This window comes from Dermacentor silvarum, chromosome 6, assembly GCF_013339745.2.
Source record: "Dermacentor silvarum isolate Dsil-2018 chromosome 6, BIME_Dsil_1.4, whole genome shotgun sequence".
In the NCBI taxonomy this organism is placed as follows: Eukaryota; Metazoa; Arthropoda; class Arachnida; order Ixodida; family Ixodidae; genus Dermacentor; species Dermacentor silvarum.
Window position 1 is genome coordinate 102,331,846 of NC_051159.1, and position 13,495 is coordinate 102,345,340.

General features: G+C 47.5%; 1 protein-coding gene across 3 annotated transcripts in view; it reads left to right on the plus strand.

Annotated features, from left to right (window-relative positions):
- The window catches only part of LOC119455793 (beta-1,3-galactosyltransferase 1), a 123,933-nt gene that overhangs the window by 54,188 nt on the left and 56,250 nt on the right, over nucleotides 1–13,495 (plus strand). Inside the window, exon 1 of one of the 3 annotated variants that reach the window (XM_037717259.2) lies at nucleotides 4,270–4,688. The exons of 1 other annotated variant lie outside the window; for it this stretch is intronic. In XM_037717259.2, the coding sequence (XP_037573187.1) occupies nucleotides 4,614–4,688 (75 nt within the window). In that variant the 5' untranslated portion in view covers nucleotides 4,270–4,613. Of the gene's footprint in view, nucleotides 1–4,269; nucleotides 4,689–13,495 lie in introns of those variants that run through there. One more of the 3 variants, XM_049669305.1, reaches the window with a different exon arrangement.

Here is a 13,495-nt window from a genome sequence, read left to right on the forward strand (position 1 = left end):
ATTATCGCGCTGTCTTCAAACCAGCATAGTATTGTTCAAACATAGCAAAGGATGAGGGTAGGCGGCAGGTTTAGCAACTGTCTCACGTACCTGCGGGTGGACACCTGGACCCGTGTTCACGAAAGCTACTTACGCTATAGTCAGGTACAACTTAAGAAGACAGGAGAGGCCCCGCCCAGATGACCGAAGCACAGGAGCCGATTTGCTCCGCGGCTAAAGAAAGAGTCCCTCGCCCCGGCTTGAAGCGCGGGCTGCCATGTTCTCCGTCGGCGGGGACACCGGCCGTCCAGCTCATGACGCAGTCTTTAGTGCGCGCCCATTGGTGGAGGCTAGTATGCATCCGCCTTTGAGGAGGCAAATGCCGCGGCCTTCTAAAGTTGTACCCGACTATAGAAATGTTCGCATGAGCAGACGCTAGCTAACCGCGCGCTGACGAACACATCATTAGTGAAGACGGCCGGCCAGCGGGAAACAGTGAGCGACGCGAAAGCCAACTGTATACGGCGCTAACAGGGACAGGAATCAAGAAAAGTGCCAACAGATACTAGTAAAAGCAGCTTAAATCAACATTTACGGAAGAACCGTCGTCGTACATTGTGGCAGTTGGTGCTTTTATGTTATTGAAGTCGTCGGCTTCAACAAAATGCGCCCTAGATATAACGGACGGCCTGCAGAATCGCGGGCAATATGACATCGTGCATTGGCTGTGCACTGTTTCCATTTTTGAAGCGTGTAGTGATGGAAACACGAACGCATAAGCAATGCTGCTTCCTTGTCGACGGGCGCCTCGTTTTGATCATGTAGGATGTCAGACAGCAGGTCCTTGATAGTTTTTCTATCACGTGATAACCCGCACAATCGATGCGCCATGTCAACAGCACTTGGCACGCATCTATTAGGACTGCAAAAATGTTAGGCCTAACGTTAAGAGACAGGAAGAGAGCGGTGTGGATCAGAGAACAAACGGGGATAGCTGATATTCTAGTTGACATTAAGCGGAAAAAATGGAGCTGGGCAGGCCATGTAATGCGTAGGATGGATAACCGGTGGACCATTAGGATTACAGAATGGATACCAAGAGAAGGGAAGCGCAGTGGAGGACGGCAGAAAAATAGGTGGGGTGATGAAGTTAGGAAACTTGCAGGCGCTAGTTGAAATCATCTAGCGCAAGACAGGGCTAAGTGGAGATCACAGGGAGAGGCCTTCGTCCTGCAGTGGACATAAAATAGGCTGATGGTGATGATGATGATTAGGACTGCAAACTAGTTTACAAATGAACATCGGCTTCCTCAATGACGTCGTCCCGCCATAAAGGAGTTGTGTCGGCCCACTAGTATAACGTCCTAACAGGGCCAACTTCAAAACTTCTTTTTCTTCCTTGAAACGAATTTTGTTTAAAACTTTCAGAATCGTTTACAAATGAAGTGACCTATCAATATCAAATGCACTGTGTCGCATAAATTTACATGAACAGCGTCGCTGCTCTAATTGCGGCTCAAAATGCAGTAAGCCACACGTGTTGGCTTATTTTTCTTTAGTTTTGCAGAAAAATTCAAGTACGTATATACGCAATGTTACTGTTCAGTATTTTTATCAGAAACTGCGCTTTCCAGGCAGCCATGAAAAGTTAGAATGCTTCGAAGAAAGGCGATTTGATTAATAATTAAATCTTCACAAACTTTGCACATTTCCTTTGTTTTCCAGAATACACAGAGGCAGTGGAACCCAACATACTTCACTGAACGCTTTGACATGTCTAAGCAGAACGTTCGTAGACTTCACATTCAAAGTTTCATGTTGTTACGCGCAAAAATCACCATTAAATAAATCTCTGTACGACATGCAGTTTTAGACAAAGTGAATTTTCAGAAGGCCTTCAGGAGGCCTTTCAGGAGGTTTTCGACAGCAATATTTTGACAAAATACTCCATGCTGTTCAGCTAAAAAGCCACGAATTTTATCCGAAAATTTTCTGATGGTCGATGCCACTTCTGGCACACATGGCATGGAATGACTCTAAAACGTTTCATGAAAGCGTCACTTAACGCTGATTTGAACAAGTGCGCTGGATCTGTCGTAATTGTTTTTTTTTTTTTGTTTACTGATTGAATTTTCAAAGGCGCATCGGAAATTGTTCAAATAATTGAGCTTTGAGAGCTCTTTTCTTGCAATATATAGCACTGCGAAAGTCAATACAATTTTTGTCTTTATGCTAATTAAACTATACACACACACACACACACACACACACATATATATATATATATATATATATATATATATATATATATATATATATATATATATATATATATATATATCGTGTTCCAGCTGAGATTGCCCAAGGTACTTACTGCCATTACCCATTCCCCAATAACATTTCCGTGCAATATAGTATGACGCGGCTAAGAGCATTTTCTTCGCCTGTTTATGGAGCCAGTCACACGATTATCTATATTGTCTAGTTGCATGATTAGTTGAGGTTATTCCTCACACCGCGGAATAGAAAGTCTTACAACGTCCTAAGACACGACCTATTTGATACGTTTGCAGTTATCTGTGGTATTGTTATAAGTGTATATAGTCCGAAAGGAATATACAGGCTGTTTCACTCAACTTGGGCCAAACTTTAAAAATATGCAAATGCTACGGACAGAAGCAAGGTAATCTTGTTTGCCGTCGCTTGGAGACACTCAGATTATGGTTTGCATTCCGCCTAATTAGATCATTAGTCTTAATTAATGAATTAACTTCTCAATTAGTGCAATTAGCTGAAAAGTGTCAGTGAGAAAATATAGCAACATGAAAAACTCCCGACACAACTTTCTGTTGCTCAATACGTGCTGCATGAAATACTTTTACGAGCGTTAAAGAAGCTCGCGAAAGCATGCAAAGTCCCTCGAGCAGCCAGTCGGGCGGCAATATTGTTTCAGTTGAACGGCTGACACGGGAATATTAAATAGCATTTTTGGATCGACTCGGAAGAAAATGGAGTTTTGACCACGTTTTCAAATCACGCATTTCTGGATGTCTCGACGCACATTTGTCGCAAACCGTTGCGCGCATGGCTTTGTCAAAGAAAAGTAATACAAGTTTAAATTTCAGTGTGCGCCGTCCGGTCTTGACTGTAGACGACGCTGTTACTCGGAATGCCGCAGGGGCTAGGAACGCACCGAAATTAAATTTTACGTCTCATTTCATGTTATTCGTTAGGTCGCTGTCACGTCTTCGTCAAGTGTCATATGGGCACAATTGGCTTTCGCGAAATGACAGGTAGGCATAAATATATTCCAACTAGCCGCTGTCGTTTCGGTTGCGCTGTACTTGGCAAACGTATGTAGCATTGTATAGTGATACCGCAAGCAGTCATTTGCTACCACGCTCTGTTTAGTAACGTGTGCAGGTGTTAACGAGCAAAAACGCACCACCAATACTGTAACCTCTCATTCGATCACTGAACTTTTCTGAGACTTGCACGGAGGCAATTGCACACGCAACGGGCAGGAATTATAGTAGGCTGCCGAGAATTTCTCTCGTTAACTTCGCCTCAGAAAATCGATCTTCAAAAATGTTGTTCGAGGGAAATGTTATTAGAAATTCTATTGAAAGTCTTCAGCATACAATGAGGTTACGCATTAGCGCCTCGTGAGAAAACGCCTATATGGACATTTCTTAACTGGCACGACGTCGCTTTCTTTCTTTTTCTTTTTTTTCTTTTCGGTTCGTTATATATATACATATTCTGGGAGGCGTTGCTGCAATACAGAAGACCACGCAGCAAGCCCAGGAGCGACGTGTTTTCTTCGGCTGCAACACAAGAGGGCTGAGGCTTTCCGGCTGCTCCCGCTTCGTGCCTGCTGGGTGAGAAGCATGGAGTAAGATGAGGAGAAACACTCTCGCCTACGCGGCACATAGACACCGCCGCGGTGCTTTTACGTGCGCTCTTTTGTGTGTTTTGTATTCGTTTGCTTCCCTCTTTTCCTTTTTGTCGTTGGCACTGCGCCTCGTCGTCGCGTGACGCCGAGAATAGGAAGAGAGAGAGAGAGAGAAAGAAAAGAAAACACAGAGACCGAGGCCGTGACGGCTGCGGCGAAGTTTAAACCGGTGCTCGAAAACGGCTCCGTCGCCCCTCTCCGGGGCAAGTGTACGCCTCGCCCCCCCCCCCCCCCCCCCCCCTCCCGCCCCACCACCGTAGTACAGCCGCAACTCGGCTTTCCAATCCCCGCTCGCGCGCATCCAGGCCCGACGAGGAGACTTTGCTCGCTAGCATCTCTTTCGCTAATGTTAACAAATCGGGACGCAGCTACGCGCGCGCTTTTTGCGGTTTGTGTGTGTTGTGACTGCGTGTGATTGTGTGTGTCTTTGCGCATGCGCGTTGGTTTCCAGCGCGGTGTAGGAGCCAATGAGGCGGAAATAAAAGGGGCCTGTGTGATGGCATCTTCGACGAGTCGTTAGTTGGAGACCGATCGACCACGGGGCAAGATCCGTGCCTCTCTGGAAGACGACGGTGCTTCGCACGTAACTTGTTCGGACGTTATGGAGATTGATGCGAGATGGTTGGACTACGGGACAGGTGTGTGGGTGGCATCGTGAACTGTGTTTGTAGATCGGCTGATGACACCGGGCCTGTTGGATGTAAACACGAAAGCGGTTGCTTCGTCGTCGATCGTGACAGCAAGCGTGAAGAAGGTGAGCGGGCTCTCATTGCTTGACGCGCGACACCGTGTATGCCTATGTGAACATCAAAAGATGGCGTTGAAGGAGGTATGCCGCTCCTTAATCACATTAGAAACATGTAAAAGATAGCTTTAGTCGCACGAATGACGACTTTAAAAGTCAGTGGCTCGAAACGTCGACGGTGCAGACCGCTGAATTTTCTCATTATTCAATGTCGAACTGAAACCAAAGGATGTTCCCATCGATGGTAAATGCAAGCACGCCCAATCACGGATGCTGGGCCAAAACCACGATTTGGTTATGAGGCACGCGGTAGTGAGGGACTCCGGACCAATTTTTACCACCAGGGGATCTTTAACCTGCATTCAATGCATAGTACACAGGCGTTTTTGCATTTCACCCTCATCGAAATGCAACCGGGATTCGAACCCGCGTCTTCGGACTTAAGCGCAACGCCATAGCTACTGCGCCACCAGGGCGGCTCCTGATATAAAAGAACAGATACGGAAACCAGTGTACTGGTACAGCAAGAATGTCATGAACAGATGCAAAGACACAGATACAAAGATTTGCAGATACAAATCGCGGCCTCTGTTTAATCGGCACTGCTAATCTCCGGAAATACTACGTGTATCTCATGTTTGTCATATATTTTGATTTGGCGACAATGTCTTATGCATCTCGGTTTACGTGTGCTGGTAGGACGCGTACATATTAGCATAGCGAGAGTGTCTGCAGTAGTTTGATTACCGATTACGTTAATTACGGATTACTCTGGCTGGTGCTCGTTGAGCAGACTACACGATGTTTTTTTTTTTTTTTCGATGCAGCAATTCCTCAGAGCTCATTGCTTCACCGCTCATTAGCCCATAAACACACATGCGCTTCTTAATTCACTTACTGAAAGCAACCGATTTCAGTTCTCAACTGTAGAAACGCTATGCCTCGTCCAATGCACGTGCGCTTCTCTGTCTGTTTCACTACTCCCCTACCCTCTCCACTTGTAGGGTAGCAAACTTGTCGAACTTTAGTTAACCTCCATGCCTTCACTCACAATCGCCTCTCCCCACTTCTCCCCATTATCTGCCCATTCAGTATACCGATTACATTCACAGTAAGGAAAGGCTGGGCAGACCGGTAGAATTTCATGGTGGCTGTTTAACAGCGTGATAAAGGACGTGCGGACTAAGAGAAGGTATTGACCGGACGAGCACCGGTTTAAGAGAAAGCTTTATAGCGAAACAAGCAAGTAGTTTGTACGCCTCAACCTATACGTATGGCATACGCATACCGAAAAAAAAATCAGGGCCGGTATTTTGTAGCGATGCCTTATGACTTATTCTATACTAGTCTTATCATCCACCGCTCACGGCCGGCTGATCCCGGTGATAACGCGAGCGGACCGTCGCTCTGACCACTGACAAAGAGCGATAAGCGCGAAAAGGCATTGGCACCGGAAAGGCATCGCTACAAAATACCGGCCCAGCAAGAAACGGCGTTTCGCGTCGCAGGAGCACGCACGAACATCAGCTAAAGAAGAGCAATCTCAATGCTACCAGGATATACAAAACAAACGAGCGAAAATCTCGCGACGAAATCGGTAGAATGTAAGAGTTTGTCGATTGTTCAGGTGCGCCGTCTTAATGTCCATCAGGTGCGCAGATGTCTGGTCTGCGCACGTGGTGCCCTGCTTCTGAATATAGGAGGGTTCAGTTCGGTAAAAAGCCGAGAGGCCTTTCCACGGGGGCTTGCAAAATTAACCGCGCTGTCGCCAGCGCTGCGCAGTCTTGGTTTAAGGAGAACCTCTTCATGGGCTTCGCGAGCACCGAAGAACCGGCGGCTGTCTGGGTGCGCAGATACTCGTTCTCAAGGCGAGGGGAGAACAGCATTTGTACTAAACATCACCAGTAAGCGGCTCAACTTTACCCCAAACGTAGTCGCCCCCCAAATGCAAATTACCAATTGCTCCAAATGCAAATTTACCTACTGTACACACCTTGAGCACTTCATCATCAGGATACGGTCTAGTACGGCGTCACTGTGCTGATTGGATCGCACCGAGACGGTGCCCATTCTCGACAGCCAATGCCAAGATCACGTTGACATAGAGCTCTGAACCGATCGACGCAAGATGTCGCCCCCAGCTATGATTCCTAGTCGCGCTTTACTGTATCGCATTAACGCGCTGCGACGGTAACACGTGTACGACATGCTAAAACTTTCTGCAGCAGGGGGTGCGACTGACCAGCACCACCTAGATTTGGTGGTGTTGGTCTAGGTGGTGTTGGAATGACACGGCCTCCGTGGCGACATGAGAGGAGAAGGCGAGCGTGGACACCCTATAGTATAGGTTCACAAAAGGTGCTGCAGCCTGCCTGATGACAAAAACACACTTGAGGCCAAAAATATTCCATGAGAAAATATTCGCAACAGGAGGACACATGTGGCTGTTGCAGCAAAAATAAGAAGAAGAAAAAACGACTCGGCACATTGTAATGGAATGCCAAGGTATTCGCACAGCCGGGACCGTAGGGACCGCTAACCTTCCAGAATCTCTGGGATTGAAAGCTGATGGCAACATTAACTGGTCTGTGGTCGAGATAAGCAAGATATGCATTGGCGGAGGAAGAAGGGGGCAGGACAGCGACGGAGCCTGATAACTTTCTAATGTAGATATGTAGGGTTTAATGAAGATAAATAACACAAAGTTGTCTTCGTGTTTCGACGCCGCTTCGGGACCGGCTTTGTATGAGAAACAGGGACAGCTGCCTCTTGGGAACACATAGCGCCTGCACGTACAATTTCACCAGTCAAAATCCCTCGCGAACGAGGCAGCGGAAAGTGGTCATATTACCGCAAAGATTACAGTGTGCACACGCAGAAGAGAGGTCCCTGTGATAGGAGGAGCACACCGTCTCGAAAACGAGCGCGCGCTGTGAGAAAGCGATCGCGAGAACAAGATCGTCTCCTGCCTTCTGTGACTCCCCCCCTTTTATTTTTAAAGAATATTTTGGAGGGCCTTCAATGCTGCAGTCTAGTCAAATATAACGGTGCGCCTTAGCGAGCGACTAGCAAAACTCGCATCTATATAATCGGATTGATTGGAGGGCTGAAGTTTTGCCCGCGTTCTCGCGGAGTAACGATCCCGGATGTCGTCGCGAGTATACTTTTTTTTTTTTTGCTGAACCTGCGATTCGCGAAGGTTCGAAGGGCGCTTCGCCTTCGCTGCGTACGCGTGCCCACGAATGAAACTGAAAGCGCTGCAATTTTTTAGCGTCCGGCCGTCGCTTTTCCTAAGCGCTGCTGCAAAGCTAGCGGCTAGCGTGTCGTCGCATATACGTGAAATTGTATTGCGCTTTCCCGGTAAACCTGTACAGTTTCGACGTCAGCGACGTGCGGTTTGCAAAGAGCGTCTACGACTGTGAGTCACCTTGGAACGAAAAAGGAAGAAATAAAAGCACGCGAACTTGCTGCGGAAAGGAAATAATTAGTTAGTGGTGCTTGCAGCATCGGATGCTCCCAGGCACTCTGCTGGTGCATGCGACGAATGCACATTAAACGGCAGCGGCCAGCTATAATGTCCTATTTCCCACGGGTGATACCGCAATATAGCAGCTGCTGTTGCGGGGAACATGTGCGTGACAGCTGACTCTAATTGAGCCTACACGACCTTGGCCGTTTCTTTTTTTTTTTTTTCTTCTTCTTCTTTTGCACATCTATATACCGGGTGTTTCAGCGAACACTTTCTAAAATTGTTACAGGTTGCCTGTGGCAGATAGTACAATTCTAGTTCATGAGCTGGTCTACTCGAAGAGGCGGATATGCACAAAAAATTGGAATTCATAAACGACTAATTAATGAAATTTGACTAGTTAAGTGTTTAACTAATTACCTTATGGCCCATATTGCAATTTACAAATTGTATCTGTCATTCTACAATTATACGCGGGACACGGGGACAGTTCCAGACAACTGGAAGTGCAGTCGTATAGTTGCTTATTTGAAACCAGGAAAGTGCACATACGAGCTTTCTTCCTATGGGCACCGTTCACTGTTCAGGTGGCGCTACGACATTTCATCTTTCTCCCCAGTATTGCTGACGCCGGCCGCTAGAGAGGCGATGAAAATGATACGCCATTCCGAACGACAACGGCTTCCTTATCGTCGCTCGTTTGAGAGGTATGCCCTGCGCTTTGACGATATCAAGCTCACAATTGTTCCCGCTGCTCATATCGATCGCGAACACGTGCTATCATATGCAGAGCATGCGCACTTTGATATTTTCACAACTCGGACAGTCTTCTTTCGTGATAAGCGATCGAAAGTATCACGGCGAATGTATACAGCGTCTCTCCAGTTTTGCTGGTTTTGACAATGGCCGTCCCAAAGCTTCACTTGTAGTGGCGCATAGATCGCGTGCAAACTGCAATGCACGGTGCCTATAGGTCCTATCGCCCTAGCCAGCTGCGTCGGCATAGTAATGGCACCCATGGTGCTGACAAGACTGGAATGGCTCTTGGAAAAAAATGTTACCTTACCAGACTTTATGAATGGATTCCGCACAGGACGATCATCTATACACGGTGTTATCGACCTCGTTTCATACGTTGAACGGGGAAAACAACGTTAACGTCCTTTCACGAAGCCATTCTTGATGCGCTTGAAGACCTTGGCATAGGTGGTCGACTCTACGCGTGGATCTTAGCGGACCTTAGCGGACGTACTATGTTTATGTCGACGGCTGATGGTGGAATGGCCAGACACCAGGTTGGCCGTGGAGTTCCACAAGGCGCGGTATACTCAGCCCTACGCTGTATAACATCACACTCATTGGCCTTAGAGCTGAGCTCCCTGACAATGTTAACATCAGCGCATACGCGGACGATATATGCATATGGTCATCTGGAGCAACGCGTCCGCAAATACGTGCAAGACTACAACGGGCCACAACCATAACATCAAAATACTTGCGCCGTCAAGGCCTGCAACTTTCCACAGCAAAATGTGCTGCAATGGCATTTACAAGGAAATCAATGACACGGTATCAGATATTCGTTGACGGAGCCGTGATCCCTGCTGTCACGCACAATAGATACTTGGGTGTCGTCATTGACCGCAGCCTATCTTGGTCGAAGCATGTAAGTGCACTGCGGAACAAACTATTCAGTTTTATACACATTGCATTCTTCGTGTTGTAGCTGGCCTTAGGTGGGGCCCCTCTGAAAAAAGTCTTTTGCAGCTATATCAGGTGTTGTTTATGGGCTGCCTACGATACAGAATGCCTGTGCTTTCCAATATAGGTATAACTTGTCTTCGCTCACTAGAAAGCCTTCAGGCTCAAGCTCTACGAACATGCCTAGCCCTGCCGCGGTGTGCATCGACCTCCGGCACTATAGAGGAATCACGGGCCTATCCAATTGAAGTCTACATGTCCTGTGAGCCACTTCGAGTTCACCTCCGACTGCTGACTCGACACACGCACCATCCCTTGTCTTAAATTCTAGAAAACCGCCCAAGCTGCACCTACTCAAGATGTCGCACTGCTCACAGGCATATCATACCCTCAGACTTCGCTCCTGCCATCATCTCTGAAGTGCCACCGTGGACACTGCATAGACCGAAGGTGCGCCTTCACATACCTGGAATTTCGAAGTAGTCGCGTATCCCTTCCACTGGCCTTAAACAACTAACCGACGGCTCTGTGCACATATACACAGACGGATCGGTTACCTTATGCGCCTCGACCGCGGCCTTTGTGATCCCTTAGCTGGACACATCCCGCCAAGACAAACTGGACCACAAATCGTCTTCAACAGCTGCAGAGCTTGTCGCAATACGGGAAGCTGTCCGTTTTGTCTCCTACCTGACACCACGTACATGGACTATTCTTTCTAACGCAAGATCAGCGCGGCAATCTGTCGATTCTCTCTCTAGGAGAGGCCAATACGACACGCTAGCGTTAGACATCTTTCAAATATTTGATCTTGCTCATCGGAATGGTCACTCAATTACCTTCCAATGGGTACCTGGTCACTGCGGCTTGGCCGGCAACGAGCTTGGTGATGCGGAAGCAAGAACCGCTATTCCTACAGCCGTCGAAGTAAACATTCCTTACTCGCGGAGTGATGTAAACTCTTTGTTGACCACGCGCATGGGAGATTGCGCAGCACAATACTGGACTCAACCAGACCATCGGTACAGGTGCCTGCGGGAAATAGACTGCGAGAGGACTTTTCGCCTCCCAGCTAAATTCAATCGATGCCAAGCAAGCATGCTTCACCGGATTCGCCTGGGCGTCGCCTTCACTCGACGCTATGCACATATGATTGGCCGTACGGACAGCCCCAACTGTGAACGCTGCCAACTGTTGGAGACTCTCAAACATCTATTTTGCGACTGCCCTCTCTACGCATCACAGCGGAAGATGCTGGCTTCGACGCTAGCAGGCATTGGAAGACAAACGTTGTCCGAAAGTACTATTTTGTCCGCCATGTGTGATTGTACAGTAGCATCAATAGCAACAAGGACTGCCGTGGACCACTTGAAGACCACCGGACTATACACAAGGCTTTAAGCAAACCACTGTGTTAGTGTATATATGCACCCCTTCTTCCTGTCCTCATCATCATCTTCCATCACTCTTTTTTCTCCCCTTTCCTTTTTCTCCGGTGCAGAGTAGCAGGCCAGAGCACGCACTCTCAGGCCGACCTCTCTGCCTGTCTAATAAATTCTCTCTCTCTCTCTCTCTCTCTCTCTCTCTCTCTCTCTACAAATTGTAACCGTGAAGTTCGCAAGGCGATCCCACTGGGAACAAATTCTGAGGAGGACACCAGTTTGGAGATATTAATTCCCGAATTTTGCGGAGAAATGAATTGGCGTCGTTTTATGCATTGAAGCATTATGCATTGAAATGCATAAAACGTCGTTTTATGCATTGAAGCACAAAAGTAACTGGAACGTCGTGGTATAGCGTCGTGCGGTATAGTATGCGGTATGGTATAGCGCTGTGCGAATATTGATGGAGAATTTGCAATGCGAGAAGCAGTACGTCAACTGCATTCAGCTTAAACAGCGTGGATTCCGCGAGTCGCTCCTGTATTCACTATATAAAAGGGTGTTTTACTATGCTTGTATTTTGCGCCCGTCCTACTGTCGCGCTACTCGCTCTAACATCTGAGCTTATAACATATCACCAAGCTAAGAACCGCGTAACCTAACAAGCAGAAAATCAGCGGCAGTGTACGTGTGTAGGAAAGATCACATGCAAGTTGATATTCCAGATGAGATTAAGAGGCAGCAGCGAAGTCATATATAACGCGTAGAACAGATGCAATGGTCACATAATGCTATGCGGCTTCCGTTAGCGTAACAGGTTCTGTGCCGCTGGAAGAGAATTAAACGCACTTCATAGAGAATAGGAAACCTGCGCGTATACAGGGTGTTGCAATTGACGCTTGGCGAATGGTCATGGAGATCTCTAGGAAAAGGCCTCTGTCCAGCAGTGCGCTTAATGGTAATGATAGTGGCGACGTCACAAGCCCGCTCTTTCTTTCTGGAATTTCAAAGTTGGGCCAATCGGTTTACAACAAAAATGGCGCGAACACGTGGGGGTCTGTCATTTGACGGTACCGAGAAGTATGTGCTTCTGCTCAGTTTTGAAAGGAATGCTTGTGACCGGTGGTGTTTCGTACCTGTTCTGCTGTGTGTGGCCAAGTTCCCGCACGATCGAGGTACTTCCGCTGCGATTTCATTGGAAGGTGAAAGTGTTAGCGCCTATGTGGCGTGTTATACGTGCAAGCCATCGCTCGAGACAGGCGAGATTTCAAATTTATCATGCAGTATTGGTGTACAGCTCCTACATGACTTCTTCCCTGCTTTCTCACGATTTATTTTTCTGAAAAGCTGTATCGCCCGTAAGATACCATGTGAAATGTTTTGTAGGAATGGTATGTCGAAATTGGTCAGGTTCTTCTTCTTGTTCTTGTTTCTCGTTCTTGTTGCTGTTTTGTTGTTGCTAACACACGTATTTACGTAATCAACAACGCCGAAAGCAAGAGAAGCAGGCTAGCAGTTTCCCCCTGAAAGGTGTACTAGGCCATCCACTTCATACATGCTTGGAGAAAAAAAAAAGGAAATGGACGAGGAAGAATGTAAAAAAAAAAAAAAAAACACGGAAGGTGGAGGAAGGCACATAACAGCACATCGCACGACAAAGAGTATACGAGCTCTAAGGACAAGAGTCTGGTCCCGCGGGTAAGGAGAATTCTGTAGTACGGCTTTGTGAGCCGCGTGTCGAGTTGAATCTGGACCTTTCGGGCGCGAGAAGTTATTGAGCGCAGATTGAAAAAGACGTAGCTACTGGAACTGTCTCAGCAGCACACAGTGACAAATACTTAATGTTGGGCATTCTATTAGAGCAAGTGCTCAAGCTTTTAACGGTATAGTGTCCGCAAGCCGGGCACGAAGGACTCGGCACACGTCCTCGCTGGTTTTATTCTCGATGGCCGCTATGTAATCAGACTTTTCTTCACCACAGCAGAATCATGTAATAAGTTTTTTTCATCGGGCCGCGCGAATAGAATTTGGTCAAGCAAATAGTATTGCGCGAGTATGCATGCTGTTAGCGTCACGGGCGCCCTGACTTGAGCAACGCTATAACCGGGAAAGCGTAATGACGGGGAACGTTTTAGTTGGACTTCGGTAAGCATACTTGCACTGCAGCCCATAAGTGCGCACACATTTGTGGCGTCCTCTTGGCACCAATGACCGGGAGCTCCTGCCCCAGTGTTGTAGCTTTGGCTCTTTCTCGCTCTTGCCTA